This window comes from Micromys minutus, assembly GCF_963924665.1.
Source record: "Micromys minutus genome assembly, chromosome: 10".
Lineage (NCBI taxonomy): Eukaryota > Metazoa > Chordata > Mammalia > Rodentia > Muridae > Micromys > Micromys minutus.
The window spans coordinates 5,011,302-5,026,313 of NC_137979.1; the positions used below are offsets into that span (position 1 = coordinate 5,011,302).

The 15,012-nt window shown below is 42.7% G+C and overlaps 2 protein-coding genes across 4 annotated transcripts in view; both read left to right on the forward strand.

Moving 5' to 3' along the window:
- CDKL3 (cyclin dependent kinase like 3) overlaps positions 1–15,012 on the forward strand; it is a gene marked incomplete at its 3' end in the record, with an annotated part of 74,617 nt that overhangs the window by 23,006 nt on the left and 36,599 nt on the right. For all 3 annotated transcript variants that reach the window (XM_080922731.1, XM_080922729.1, XM_080922730.1), the window contains 3 exons: positions 140–233; positions 2,802–2,964; positions 3,913–4,010. In XM_080922731.1, the coding sequence (XP_080778857.1) occupies positions 140–233; positions 2,802–2,964; positions 3,913–4,010 (355 nt within the window). The remainder of the gene's footprint in view (positions 1–139; positions 234–2,801; positions 2,965–3,912; positions 4,011–15,012) is intronic.
- Positions 701–1,258, forward strand: LOC308425424 (transcription factor BTF3-like; the record flags this gene model as incomplete). Its single annotated transcript, XM_080922733.1, has 2 exons — positions 701–764; positions 867–1,258. The coding sequence occupies 2 exons, from the start codon at positions 701–703 to the stop codon at positions 1,172–1,174; spliced, it is 372 nt and encodes a 123-aa protein (XP_080778859.1). The 3' UTR covers positions 1,175–1,258.

Below are 15,012 nucleotides of genomic sequence, written 5' to 3' on the forward strand. Positions count from 1 at the left end.
TCCTCAGCCAGCCGCTTGAGTACCAATGTTATCAGTGTTCATAGCCTGGCCCACTGTTTATAACTTACTTGCTCTTAACACTAACAGAAGGACAATTCTGGGAGGTTCTAATGACTTCTCATTTATTTTTAATTAATAGGTTAACTGAAAGGACAAAAAAGAGACGCACTTCTTCACAAACTCTTGGACCAACTGTGTCTAATAGCAGACAAGAGGACACAGGTCCCACACAAGTAAGGCAAGATGCTAGTCATTGAAATATGAACTTTTGGGCTGGGGAAACATCTCAGTCAGTAAAGTGCTAGGTGAGCAAGCACGAAGACCAGAGTTCGAGTCCACAGCACCATGTAAAAAACTGGGCACAGTAGTACATGCCTGTCACCCTAACACGGGGAGGCAGAGAGGAGGAAGGATCCTTAGACTTTGTTGGCATCTAGTCCAGACAAATCAGTGAGTTCCTGGTGGAATGAGAAATCTCGTCTTTAAAAATAAGGTCAGAGCTATCCAGAAAGACATCCAGTGTAACCTCTGGCTTCCATAAGCATGTATATGTGTACACTCACACGCATGTATACATAGTAAAACATGAACACATAAACACCGAATGAGATCTCAGCTGGTCTGCCCGAGACCCCCTGAGCGTGAACCTTAGTTCCCCGTGCGGCCCCATTTTCACTCCGACAAGATGAAAGAAACGATCATGAACCAGGAAAAACTCGCCAAACTGCAGGCACAAGTGCGCATTGGTGGGAAAGGAACTGCTCGTAGATAGAAGAAGGTGGTTCACAGAACAGCCACAGCAGACGATAAAAAACTGCAGTTCTCCTTAAAGAAGTTAGGGTTAAACAATATCTCTGGTATTGAAGAGGTGAACGTGTTTACAAACCAAGGAACAGTGGTCCATTTTAACAACCCTAAAGTTCAGGCATCTCTGGCAGCAAACACCTTCACCATTCCAGGCCACGCTGAGACAAAGCAGCTGACAGAAATGCTTCCCAGCATCCTAAACCAGCCCGGTGCAGACAGTCGGACTAGTTTAAGGAGACTGGCTGAAGCTCTGCCCGAACCATCTGTGGATGGAAAAGCACCGCTTGCTACTGGAGAGGAGGATGATGATGAAGTTCCAGATCTGGTGGAGAATTCTGATGAGGCTTCTAAGAATGAGGCGAACTGAATTGAAGCAACTTCTGAAGAAGGTGACAATTGCAGAAGTCACAGGAGCTGCTATTTTATATCATGACTGCTTTTTAAAATTTTTTTGTTTATTATGGATCTGATAAAATCTAGATCTCTAATATTTTTAAGCCCAAGCCCCCCCCCCCCCCGACACTGCAGCTCTTTTCAGTTTTCGCTTATACCTAATTCATTCTTTGTGGCAAATTAGGCTGAAGAAGCCTGGGAATAAAGTTTGAAAAAGGTTAATTAAAAAAAAAAACACCGAATGAATAAGTTAATAAAATATGGCCTCCTTAAACATTATCTACCTTTTTTTTTTCTCTTAAGTTCTCATGTTAAAAAAAAAATTCCTCCCAAGGCTGGAGAGATGGCTCAGCAATTAAGAGCACTGGCTATTCTTCCAGAGGTCCTGAGTTCAAATCCCAGCACCCACATGCAGCTCACAACTGTCTGTAACTCCAGTTCCAGAGGATCTTACACCCTCACAGAGACATACATGCAGACAGAACACCAATGTACATGAAGTAAATATAATTTTAAAGAGCATTTCCTTTCTCCTACCCTTTCTACCTTCTTCCTCCCCCCCCCCCCCGTTTTTCTATTGGGACAAGTCTAAGGTTTTGCAGGCACTAAGAGAGTGGCCACTGAGAATCCCTTCGCCAGCCCCTCTTTTCTTCCTGAAAATACATCATGTTTTCTCCTGTGCTTCCAGCTTTTGGGCTGTCTATCTTTTTCCCCCTTTTAGATTTATTTTACTTTATATGTGATTACCTACTGATGCTCGTGGAGACCAGGAGAGGACATTGGTTCCCCTGGAACTAGAGTTGGGCATGGCTGTGAGCTACCATGTAGGTGCTGAGAATTGAACCCTGGTCCTTTGCAAAAGCAATAACTGATGAGATGTATCTGTATCATCATCTTCTTTTTTTTTAATCTTCTACCTTTACAAATCACAAGGCTTGTGCTATTATCTTTCAAAAGTATCTTTATGGATTAGAAACACTTGCCAAAAAAATGTGGTTTCCTTGCTCTAGAGATGCTAGCCATGCCTTTCTCTTTCTGCTCATCATTTCTTTATGTAACACAGTCAGTTCATAGTGTTCAAGGCACAGCATTATACTAACATAAAATTGAAACCCAGCATGCAGGAGCAGAGGCAGGAAGACCTCTGTTAGTTTGAGGTCAGCCTGGTCTACAGAAATGAGTTCAAGGAACTAACAGTGAAACCCTGTCTTTAACAACAACAACAAAGTCAAGATTGTAGTTCTCTAAATCAAGAACAGTAAATGGACTAAAAACCTCACTTTGGAAATGCCCCTGGAAGTCTGGCTGCTTCTGGGTTTAGTGTTGCTCTAGTCTGTTGGTGTGTGTGTTTGTTTTGCTTTTGTTTTCTTAGGGTCTCACTATGTATCCTAAGCTGACCTTGAACTCAGAATCCTTCTGCCTGACTCCCAAGTGCTGGAACTGCAGACATGTCCACTGTACCTCATTCTGTTCTGCTTCTTGGTTATTAAGATAATCTCTGGAACTGTTTTTTATCATCCAAATAGCCAGCACATGTAGGCTTAAGACTCTATAGTTGGTCACCCAAAGTTCTTCATACTAACTGGTACTTGTTTGTCTAGGTTCAAACAGAGAAAGGTGCATTTAATGAAAGAACAGGTCAGAATGACCAAATAGCAAGTGGAAACAAAAGAAAGCTGAATTTTTCCAAATGCGACAGGAAAGAATTCCATTTCCCTGAACTGCCGTTCACAGTACAGGCGAAGGAGATGAAAGGGATGGAAGGTAAGTAGGTGACGGGCTAGAGAGCGGGGCTGCTTGTAAGAACACTTACCCGGTATCTTTTTAGAAGTAACCAGTTGCTCAGAAAAAGTAAGCTAAGTAAAAGGTCAGACTTTTGTTTTTAGTTAGGGTCTATGTATTTCTGGCTGTGCTGGAGCTCACAATACAAACCAAATTGGTCTGAACTCACAGAGATCTGCTGCCTCTTCCTTCAGAGAGGGTGCTGGGAGTAAAGAAAGGGAGAGACAACTCCAGTGGTAAATGTTCTGTTAGCTTAATGTTGAAATACTGAGGTAGGATTGGAGGAAGAAGAACTTAGTTCCCTACGTAACATGGGCTAAAGCACCTTCTCTGCTCAGCTGCCCGTGTCACAGATGTGGGAACAGATGTTTGGGGCATGCTGGGAACAGATGTTTGAGGCATGCTGGAATTTGGTAGGTCTTTTTTTCTAAATGTAGAATTTATCATAACCTTATGCTTTATCTTAAGGGCTGGTGAGACGGCTCAGCAGCTAAAGGCACTTGATGCTAGGCCTCAATGACCTGAGTTTGATCATGGGATTTACATTGTAGAAGGAGAGGACCGGCCCCACCACTGTAAACAAATGAATAATACATATATTGAAATAAAATTAAGCTATATTTATTTTAAAATAAACTTCATTGTTGTGAGCAAAAGTTTTTTCCTTTCCTTGGAAAACAGACACCTTATAAAAATGTAATGTAATAGCAGGGTGTAAAATGTAGAATGTGCAGCTTGGGGGTCCCTCAGTGAAAAGAGATGCTCTTGTGAGATCACAAAATAAAGTCACCATATCTTACACCTCACAGTTACTCAGTCCCTTTGTGACTTGGGCTTAGTGGCTACTGTGATTCACCTGCCTGAAGCCCTTGAGAGGAAAACATAGTATCAAGGAAGGGCCAACAAATTATGTTGTTTTTTCTCCAAAAGCTAAACAGATAAAAGTGCTGAAGAGAGAATCAAAGAAAACAGATTCACCTAAAATACCAACTTTACTTAGTATGGACCCAAATCAAGAAAAACAAGAGGTAAACATTTTATATTCCTTATAGAACACGGTTTTGTCTTTTACTGAGTGTTTACATCTAGTTACTATTGGAAAGTTTGTAAAAATTAAAACATTTTAATGTTTAAAATTTAGAAACAGGTCTGTTTTTATCTTTTTTTTTATAAATAACTTTTTAAAAGTTTTATGTTTATGAGTACACTGTAGCTGTCTTCAGACACACCAGAAGAGGGCATTGGATCCCATTACAGATGGTTGTGAGCCACCATGTGGTTGCTGGAAATTTTGAGCTCAGGACCTCTGGAAGAGCAGTCAGTGCTCTGAGTCATCTTCCAGCCCTGGTTTTTTTTTTTTTTTTTTTAATCTTATTTGTATATATTTTTGGCTTTTTGATACAGGGTCTCACTATGTAGCTCTGGCTGTTCTCTCTGCTTGTCTCTGCTTGTCCCAGTGATGGGATTAAAGGTGTATAACATCATACACAGTTATTTATGTTCTTATAACCAACTACTAAAAGCTTCTAAATGTTAGTTTTGTAGTAGTAAACACCAGTCCTCTTTTGAATTTCCAGCGATTAGAACACACAGCATCCAGGACAGAGTAGCTGTGGTGTATTCACCATCCAGCATTGCTTGGGTGACCTGTGCCATAGGACAAGTAGTAGCGGACTGCCCTGGGCACAGCACCACTGGGTTTGCCTTTGGCTTTTCCTTTCTGTGTTCTTCCTGTTTACTGTCTGTCACTGTTCCCTAACTGTTGTCCTATTTTCAAAAATGTCTGTTGCCAGCTCCAACCCCAGTCACTACAGTGATTCTTGGATTTTGCTGTCAACATCCATTTGAATGCCTTCTCTTAAAGGAAGGAGACTAAACCAACACTCACGGAGTCCCAGCATGCATGTGGTCTTGGATTTCCTAGTGAGATCAACTGTGTCCATAATTTATCAATTTTATTATCCCCATTACAAATGAATTGACTATATTTTAATTCATAATAGTTATTTCTGTTTTATTAAAGAAAATTGAGTAAACAAAAAATACGGGAAGTAGAGAGTTGTGTAGCTCAGTTGATAGTATGCTGACTCAGCACACACAAGAGCATAGCCCCAGTAAATCAGGTGTACAGATCTCTAGTCACAGCTCTTGGGAAGTAGAGGCAGAAGGATCAGAAATCAAAGGTCATCTTAAGTGACTTTGAGGCCATCCTGGGCTATGAGACTTTGTCTCAAAGAAAACAAAAGCGCACACACACACACACACACACACACACACACACACGTATGTATGTATGCATTTGTGTGTGTAGGTCTAGATTTTTCTGAAACTCTATAAGGCATTTCCATTGTGACATTTAGAGCTATAGCCTTGTTTTGACAGTCCCAGGACTATTTGTGTATGTCACAATCTATTTTGTGAACCAGAGCTATTATTAAACAGGAAAGCCATTACGGAGTCTTTTAGTTCATTATAAGTTACAAGATTCTTTAAGCTTGTGCATTTAAGAAATGTTCACGTCCTGGAAATCTGCATAGCAAACCATTTGCAAATCTGCTGGCTCATTGGGTGAGTTAGGGATCTTGGATTTGCAGAGAGCTGTGATGTGCCACTGTGCCTCTCCTGCTGTTCCATGAAAGGCCAGAAACCCAATCAAAAAAGTTCTCTCAGATGTTTGCGCAGTGGAACTCCTGAAAAGGTAACCTTGAAAGAATAAAAACCAGTTGTAGTTATCAGAAGCGACCAGGAGCTGTCAGGGCCGCTCATTGCACTCCATTCAGAAGCTCTAGTGCACAGTTGAGACTGAGATAACACTGGTCTGAACACATCCTGGTGAGTTAGTGTCAAAATTAAGAAAATGCCTGAGCTGGTGAGATGCCTCGGTGCGTAAAGATGCTGCCAGGTCAGGAGGCCTGAGGTCCGTCTCTAGAAAGGACACAGCAGAAAGAATGAACCAGGCCTCACAAGTTGGCTCTGACCTTGGCATGAACATCATGCACACCCAAAATAAACCTATGTAAAAATTTCCTTAGTCACGCATGGTTCCACATGCCTTTCATGCCAATACTTAAGGGGCAGAGGCAGGTTGAGTCACTGAGTTTGAGAACAGTCTGGTCTACGTAGTGACTTCCAGGCCAGCCAGAGCTTCATAGTGAGACCCTGTCTCAAAATCTGGTCTTCTGAATTTTTAGTCTGTAGTTTATTTTTAGTTTGAGAGAATATAACATACTTTTCAGAACATGGGGTAGGAGCTAGGAGTGTAATGGCTAGTGCTTGCCTGGCATAGGCTTTGTCTCCAGTACCCCAGGACAGCCAACAATCAGAAGACAGGGAATAGCAACTCGTTCTCGTCTTAGCTTCTACTGCTTGGGTCTTTATATTACTTCATCAGATCCAAGCACTTCCGAGACATGTGTCAGCTTTTTCAGGGGTCTTTGATAGCAATACATTGACATATGAAGGTGCACACCGAAGGGGCTCTTTGACCAGACAGAGCCCTGCATGACTGTAACTGTGTGAATTGGTCAAGAGAGGACAGAGGCCACAGGGAGGGGAGGCCACGGGTAAGTAGCTTTGTCTAATGAGGAGTCCTTTCTCACCCCCAGTGCCCTTATGAAGTAACCCCTGCAGTAAAACACAGGTATTTTATCTCAGCCTGGTTCCCTTAGCCAGTGACTCATCACTTCCTGTTTGGTTTTAGAATACAAGAAATGCACTAGCTAAAGACAGAAGAATCTGCTAGGTGTAGACACGAGGCAGATGAAAATTCAGGGGATCCCAGAATCATGTGTGGTTAAAACAGCTCTTTCTGTTTGTCAGTGTTACATGCACAGAAATGCTGACCAGCATCTAAGCCTGGGTAGCTGGTGTCGTTTCCTATTTTTGCTTTTAAATTTATAATACTGTTCTTGTTTTCTTAATTTGAACATTAAGTTCACAAATGCCTGTTAATAGAACGACATTTCACATCAAGTCTTGCAACTTTGTTTAATCATCTGTTATTCCAGCATGTTGATTAGTCTTTGCTCCGGGATTTGGTTTAGAGCTTTATAATTATAGAAGGGGAAGTTACTAAATATGTAACAGAGTTCCAGGGTAAATATGAAATAGAGTCCCAATGTAAATATGTAATACAGAGCATCCTAATGTAAGTATAAAACATATATAGTCCGAATTTAAACATATAATACAGAGTCCCAAGGTGAATATGTAATAGAGACCCAATTTAGATATATAATGCACAGAGTCCCAGTGAAAATATGTAATACATAACATCCTAATGTAAATATGTAGCACAGAATGTGCTGGAGAGATGGCTCGGCAGTTAAGAGCACTAACTGTCCTTCCAGAGGTCCTGAGTTCAAATCCCAGCAACCACAAGGTGACTCACAACCATCTGTAATGAGATCTGTGCCCTCTTCTGGTGTGTCTGAAGACAGCTACAGTGTACTCATAGATAAAATTAAAAAAAAAAAGTAACACAGAGAGTCCTAATGTAAATAAATAACAGAGTCCAGTGTAAATATATAATACAGAGTCCCAATGTCTAGGTGCCCAAAGATTCTGAAAGCAAAGAAGACAAGCATGAGCAGGAGTTGGGTTCCACACCAAACATGGCATCTTGTCCTGTAGTTTGGCTCAAAGGCTGGGACTTAAGCTGAGTAGCGCTTACCATTCGGGTCACCTATAGTGTAAGAGTGCAGTCAAGCTTTGACAGCTCGTGTTTACATGTCTTACCCCGGCTTGGTTTTTAATTTTAGGGTGGAGATGGCGATGGTGAGGGGAAGAATTTGAAGAGGAACAGATTTTTTTTTTCCCGGTAGTGCTTTGTCTTTTAAGTAATCTTAAAAATACAAGTTTGACAACGCCTTCCTTTTTATTTTATATACAATAGAATGTAACATAGGTTGCTGCTAAGATAGGCACCCATCCCATCTGCACCAGCACCGTCTGCTTTTTTGGTTTTGTTAGCAAAATTTTAACTATTTTTTTTTCTAAAAACTGTTATTTTGATCCTGCGATTTGAAATTATAAAGTCACCTCTGCCTGCGTCCTTCCTTGCCATGATTACTGAGGGGTGGTCACGTGATGTGCCTGCTCACACCGTTCTCAGCCTGCTGAGAGTCAAACCTCAGAAGCCAGGGTCTCCTGGAAAGCACTGGCCTCTGCAAGTGGGTGCTCGATGAACCTTCTTCTCTGTTGTCTTAGTAACCACTGGTTGCCATCACACAATGAAAGGCATTCTGTTGTCAGCAGTGAAGCATTTATAGTACTTACATAGCATCTGACAGTGATGTGATGGTCCGGTTAAATTCCTTGAAGTGGAACAATTACCTGCGTTATCTGACTCCCCTAGTCTAATAGTTCCTTCAGTTTAGCCAGAAGAATTTCCTGAAGAAGTAATGTACAACGTGGAAAAGATTTACTTTCTACCCTGGGCTGTTTTCTGTTGCTGAATAATACAGACTGGGTAGTTAGTTAATATAAAACACAAAGATTATTTAGCTCATAGTTCTGGAGGCTAGGAAGTCCACTGGCACAGGCCCACGATCTGTTCAGCATTTGAGAGTTACAGTTGAGCAAGGGGTAGAGGGCACCACGTGGAGTGGCAGTACAAGCCACTAATACATCATGGAGGTGCCATTTCGTGACCTTGTACATTCTGAATTACCTCCTGAAGGCCTCAGCCACCTAATGTCATTGACATACTAGTTTGAAGACTAAGCTTTTTTTTTTTTTTTTTTTTTTTTTTAAGATTTATTTAGTTTATATGTTAGTACAGTGTTGCTGTTTTCAGACACACCAGAAGAGGGCATTGGGAATCCCATTACAGATGGCTGTGACCCACCATGTGGTTGCTGGGAATTGAACTCAGGACCTCCGGAAGAACAGCCAGTGCTCTTAACCACTGAGCCATCTCTCCAGCCCCAGATTAAGCTTTTTGTAGAGAGAACATCTTGTGTGTTGTATGGATGCATCACCTATCAACTGAAAAGCCGTGGCTTATTGCTTAGGCAGGAAGTAGGAGGTGGGACATCTGGGAGGCAAAAAGAATTCTGGGATAGAGCCAGGCTCAGGGGAGATCTGGCTGGGGAAGATGTGAGGAGACAGAGAGGCATGGTACCTAAGCATAGGTAACCAGCCACATGGCAGAATGTAGATTAAAACAAATGAGTTAGTTCTCTTGTTATGATTCCAGCCTGAGAAGAGCCTAGCTATATGGCCAAGGTATTTGTAAATATCTTTTAAATTCTGAGTCTTATTTCTGGGAGCATGGGGCTGGGAGGTAGAACCAGGACCAAACTTTACCAGCTTATAACACATTAAGTTTTTTTAATTTGGGGATGCTAAGAAATGAATTCAGGATGCTAGGCAAGCTCTCTACCACTGAACTGAGTTTTAGGCCTTTTGTTGTTTTAAGACACTTTCTTATTATATATAGCCTCAGCTGACCTAGTACTCTATTTAGTCTAGACTAGCCTCAGTCTTGGAGCAATCCTCCTGCCTCAGTCTGCTGAACACTCAAAGTACAGGCATGCTCCACACATGAACTTTTGAAGGATATATTTAAATCAAAGCACGACCAAAATTCTAGATTGTTTTTACTCTGTAAAAAAATATAAAATTGTCATACTCGATGTCTTAAGGCTTCTGTCTAGTTTTCTAGTTACTGAATAAACATGAAAAAGAAAACAAAACAAAATTTTGTTTGTTTTTCAAGAAAGGGTTTCTCTGTAGCCCTGACTGTCCTGGAACTCTGTAGACCAGGATGGCCTCAGACTCAGAGACCAGCCTCACCTCTGCCTCTGGAGTGTTTGGATTAAAGGCTTGAGCCACCACACCCAGCAAGAAACCACAATTTAGTACAATACTGTGCTGTGTTTTTAACATAGGAAAATCTTTCTTCATATACTACTTTTATTGATTACCTGAGAATCTCAGACTTTTGATCCTGTTTACTTCTTAGTCATAACTCCTCCCAGATTCACCCCATTTTCCTACTGCATCCCCAATTTCATGTCATATATATTTATTTTTAATAACCTATCAAGTTCAATTTGCGCTGCCTATATTCTCCTGGGGATAAGGGCATCCACTGGTGTGTGAACAAGCTACCAGGGGCCACACCTTTGAAGAAAACTGACTGCTTTTCTCTAGGCTTCAGTTGTCCAAAGTTACACAGTTAGGGTTGAGAACTCATGAGCCCTTCCTTCACCCTCATGCTAGAGTAACTGGCTTGACCCTGTGCAGCAGCTACAGCTGCTGTGGGTGCACCCATTCTGACTTGTCTAGAAGACACTCTCACTCCAGCCCTCCCTGACTTCAGCTCCTCCAGTCTTTCTGCTGCTTCCCCCATGGTGTTCTCTGAGCCTCGTGGGAGGCTGGATGGTACAGATGCCCCTTTGTAGATGAGCAAACACTCCACTCATTCTTCTTCTGACCAGTTGTGAGTTTCTGGCTTAACCATCATCCATGGCCTAAAGAAACGTCTCTAATGAGTTCTGAGAGCCACACTAATCTATGGGTAGAGAAGAATGAACTTAGAGGACACGCTGATACTGTGTGCACTTAATAGAATAGTAAATAGGCTCAACTCTGGGGTCTGTGAACTTCCAAGTCATGGGTTCTTAGCTAGATTTACAGCACCAAGTATGCATTTCCTCCTTTGCAGACCTTAGATGCAACCACAGTTATTTATCCCTACAGCATTCATGCCGCTGATGTACTCACCGGCATCTCTTGCCGTACCAGTCACTATTGTAGTGCACAAGTCCACAGCTAGGTTAGCTGCTGCTGACTTTCCCCCTCGCAGTCTGCACAGCACCTTCCAGGACTGTGCTAGCTAGCCAGCCGGGAAGAAACATTCTTGGTAAGTACCGACTTGATTTCTCCACGGCCGAGGACAAAAGTGTGTGGTGTCTTTAACAGTAGGGGCTCACCATTAAGTTGTGGTGTGCGACCAAGAGCACTGCATGGTTTGGGGGGTCTTGGAAAGGTTTGGACTCAGGGTCAGGGATGTAGTACAGTAGGTCCAGTTCTTGCCTAGCATGCATGAAACCTTGGTTCAGTCTCTTGCATAAACCAGCCATGGGCACACATGAGGGCCTATAAAACATATACCTCTCACCCCAAAAAGCTTATGGGGCCTGGAAGATGGCTCAGTGACTAAGAGTTCTTGCTGCTCTTGTGAAAGAACTGGGTTTGGTTCCCAGCACCTACATAGGCTCATAACTGCCAGTAATAGTTCCAGGAGACCTGACCTGTCTGTTGGCTGTGTCATTCAGTGCATAGACACAGGAGCTCACTACTCCAGTGTGTAGGAACATCAAGAGAAGGAAAGCTGCCCAAATTCAGAACCATGCTGTCTGAAGTGAAATGAAAGACCCCTGCAGGGAAATTAGGCCATGTCACTTTACTATGAAGTCCACAGAATTGTATAGGGAAATAATTGAGAAATCTTAGGTGAATGAGGAACTGCAGCTCAAGGTGATTGTAAATGAGAAAACATTCTTTAAGTTTTAAAAATAAGGGTTAGAGAGATGGCTCAGCGGTTAAGAGCACTGGCTGCTCTTCCAGAAGTCCTGAGTTCAATTCTCAGCAACCACATGGTGGCTCACAACCATCTGTAATGGGATCCCTGGTGCCTTCTTCTGGTGTGTCTGAAAACAGCAACAGTGAACTCACATACATAAAATAAATAAATAAATCTTTAAAGAATTTTTAAAAAATAAAATTAGTTTAAAACGCTATACATAAAACACACATTAATGCTGGGCTATGTGAGTTCAAGAAAGCAGCCTTTGGTTTAATGAAAGGCAAAGCAAAGCACAGAAAGAACTTATGTTACAATCTTCTAATAACCTTCTTTTCCTGCAGAAGTAGGAAAGCTGATAAACTGTAACCATGGAGACAGGTCTACAACAATCCTTTTTTTTTTTTTTTTCCTGAAAAGGTAATCCTGGGGTCAGATAACTAACCAGCGGTGTGCATCTGTGATGTAGCTCTCAGGCCACACTGAGGAGGGAACTAGTTAACAAGCGCTTGGCGCTGTGCTGCAGTCAGCTTTAGCTAATAATTAGTTTTTATTTAGAACTGGTAAGAAATGGTTGTTATAAGTTACTTTTCATTTCGTCTCTCTGTGTGTGCTTGGCATTGCTCTGTTTTGTTTTTGAGACTCCCCCATATATACCTGTAGCTTTGATTTCTTATTTTGGGCAACCTGGCAAGCTAGCATATCATTCATCTTTAAAATGTCTTCAATTACAAGAAGAACAAATGTCTTCCTCTCTAGCCTAGATGTCCCCAAACTCCACATTCAGATGTCTAACAATACCACTGAAGCATGTAAGAGGCATCTCCACCTCAGCGCATCGATGGCTGTGGCGGTGGCGGGTGTGTAGGGTCTCTGACTATGCCTTCTCTCCCTTAGTCATTCTGAAATCTCAGATGACAGCTCCTGCATTCTATTTGTTGCCCGGGAGAAATTAGTTCATTTCTTCTCCTATCTTCTATCTCCGTCTTTTCAGGTCTGTTCTGAAGCCGCTCCCGGTGTAGCCACTTGACTCTCCATTGTTTTGTAGGACACTCTTTGCCAGGTTTGGCTGAAGTCACCTAACAGGCCTTAGTGCTTCCCCACTTTCTCAACCCTCAGTTTCTTCCCAGTGCACAAGCAGATGCTGCTAAAGGTCCTCAGAGGTGCTGGTGTGTCACACACAGAGGTTGGGTGACTGTCCCCCAGCCTGCCTGTCCCTCCTTTGCTCTCACTTGCTGCTTCCCAGTCGTTCCACCCTGACTCCCTTCCCGGTGTGGCTTGGACTCCAAGCACATACTGCTGAGCTTTAATTTCATTTTCTGCTCCCCAGAATACAGATTATAGCAGGTGGGCCCGAAGCTGTCGGATGGGCTACATATGATTCCCCACAGAAGATGGTCTCCTCTAGAGGGAGCCCAAGGTCCGGCCTTTTCAGACCTGGTAAGAGGGAGGGCAAGCAGTTAGCTGGGTTCCCTGTTGGACTTGGACTGGGTTCTTAGAGATGGGAACTGAATGCATCAGTGCTTTTTGCTCAGAATCCCCTAAATGAGGATGTACTGAAAAGTCAAGCGTTGGGGTTGGTTTCCTTAAGGAAACCTAATCTTGGGATGTTTCAAACCAAACCCTGGAACAGCACTCACGCAGTCCAGGCAGCGTTTCCACTTCGGCAGCTCCTTTGGGTGATTTCTGTGTGGTTACTAATTATTACATTGAAATGAGTTGTTGTCATGCCAGAATGCCTTGTGACAAACAAGGCTTATTATGGAATCATTTTGCCATTTCCTTTCCTCTTTCTTCTCCAAATCCATCTAGCAAGATCAGAACATTCATTGAAACTACTATACCTGTACAATCCTGCTGATCCTGTGATTGGAAACTTGAACAAACACTCCTTTTTTACTAATAGCCATGTAGAGTGTAACCAGCGTCCAGATGAGCATCAGAATGACTGCGTGCAAAGGCAGCACTCCGTGCTCAGCACCTTTACCGTTGCTCTTCCCCTTAAGACAGACAGACAGACAGATTTATACAGTGTTCTGCCTGCATGTACACCCGCATGCTGGAAGGTGGTTATAAAGCCCAACCTGTGGTGGCTGGGAATTGAACTCACGACTTGTGGGACAGCAGCCATGTGAGTGCTAACAGAGGCCGGGTCCTCTGGAAGAACGGCAAGTGCTCTTAACCACTGAACTCCATCTTTTAAAAAAGATTTAAATTTACATACATACACACACACACACACACACACACACACACACACACACACACTGTAGCTGTCTTCAGACACACCAGAAGAGGGCAGCAGATCCCATTACAGATGGTTGTGAGTCACCATGTGGTTGCTGTGATTTGAACTCAGGACCTCTGGAAGAGCAGTCAGTGTTCTAACCACTGACCATCTCTCCAGCCCCTGAACTCCATTTTTTGGAGATATTGGATATTGTGAGGGTTCCTGAAATAAGGCTTAATAGACACAAGACATAGTAGCTTTGTTCTGATTAAAGTCAGTTATTTGTAGGCCTACAGAATTCTTTTCGGGAAGGCAAGCTGTGCTCTTTTTTGGTTTTGCTCTATAAGTTGTCAGGGTACATTGTGACTTCTTTACTTTGGGAATAAATTCAGCATGGATGTGCCCTCTGCTCTGTGTTCCATTTGCTTTAGACATGGAGCTGGGACAGGCAATAACAAGCCAGTCTCTGCTCTGTGTGCACATGATGTCTCACTAGAAATAAGAGACTCTGTATTCAGAGGATGTGTGTGTGTGTGTGTGTGTGTGTGTGTGTGTGTGTGTGTGGTTGGTTAATTTCGTTTTTCAGAGTCTTATGTAATGTAACCCAGGCTGACTTCAATCTTGTTGTGTAGCCCAGGCTGGCCCCTAACTCACAATTCTCCTACGTCACCTTCCTGTGTATTTGAGAGCACAGATCTGAGCTACCATGCCCATATAAATTTAGAATTTAAAAAGACAGGGCTGGAGAGAGCTTAGAGATTAAGAGCACCAACTATTCTTCCAGAAGACCTGTGTTCAATTCCCAGAACCCACATGGTGGCTCACAACCATCTGTAACTCCAGTTTCAGGGGATCCAGCTCTCTCTCCTGTCCTTTGCCAGCACCAGCCCATATTCATAAACAAGGAAATAATCCTAAAGATGTATGTCTCCTACTGTTCTTGGAAAGAAGTCAGTGTGGAGACACAGTGGCCCTCTAGTGTACCTGCTCTCTCAGGGCCATATTAGTGCTGTGGTTATTTTCCATCAAGACCACAGCCCATAGGTTGGACTTTCTTTTCTTTTCTTCCCCCAAATTTTCAATGTCTTCAGAATTTTTGCACATTCATGGAGTTCATTGTTATTTTCTTGTCTCTGCTTGTTTTACAGGGTCTTACCCTGGCTGGCCTTGACCTCACTTTGTAGACTAAGATGCCCTAGAGCTCAGAGTCCACCTGCCTGTCCCTCTAGAGAACTGGAATTAAAGTGTGCACCACCACCCTGCTCAT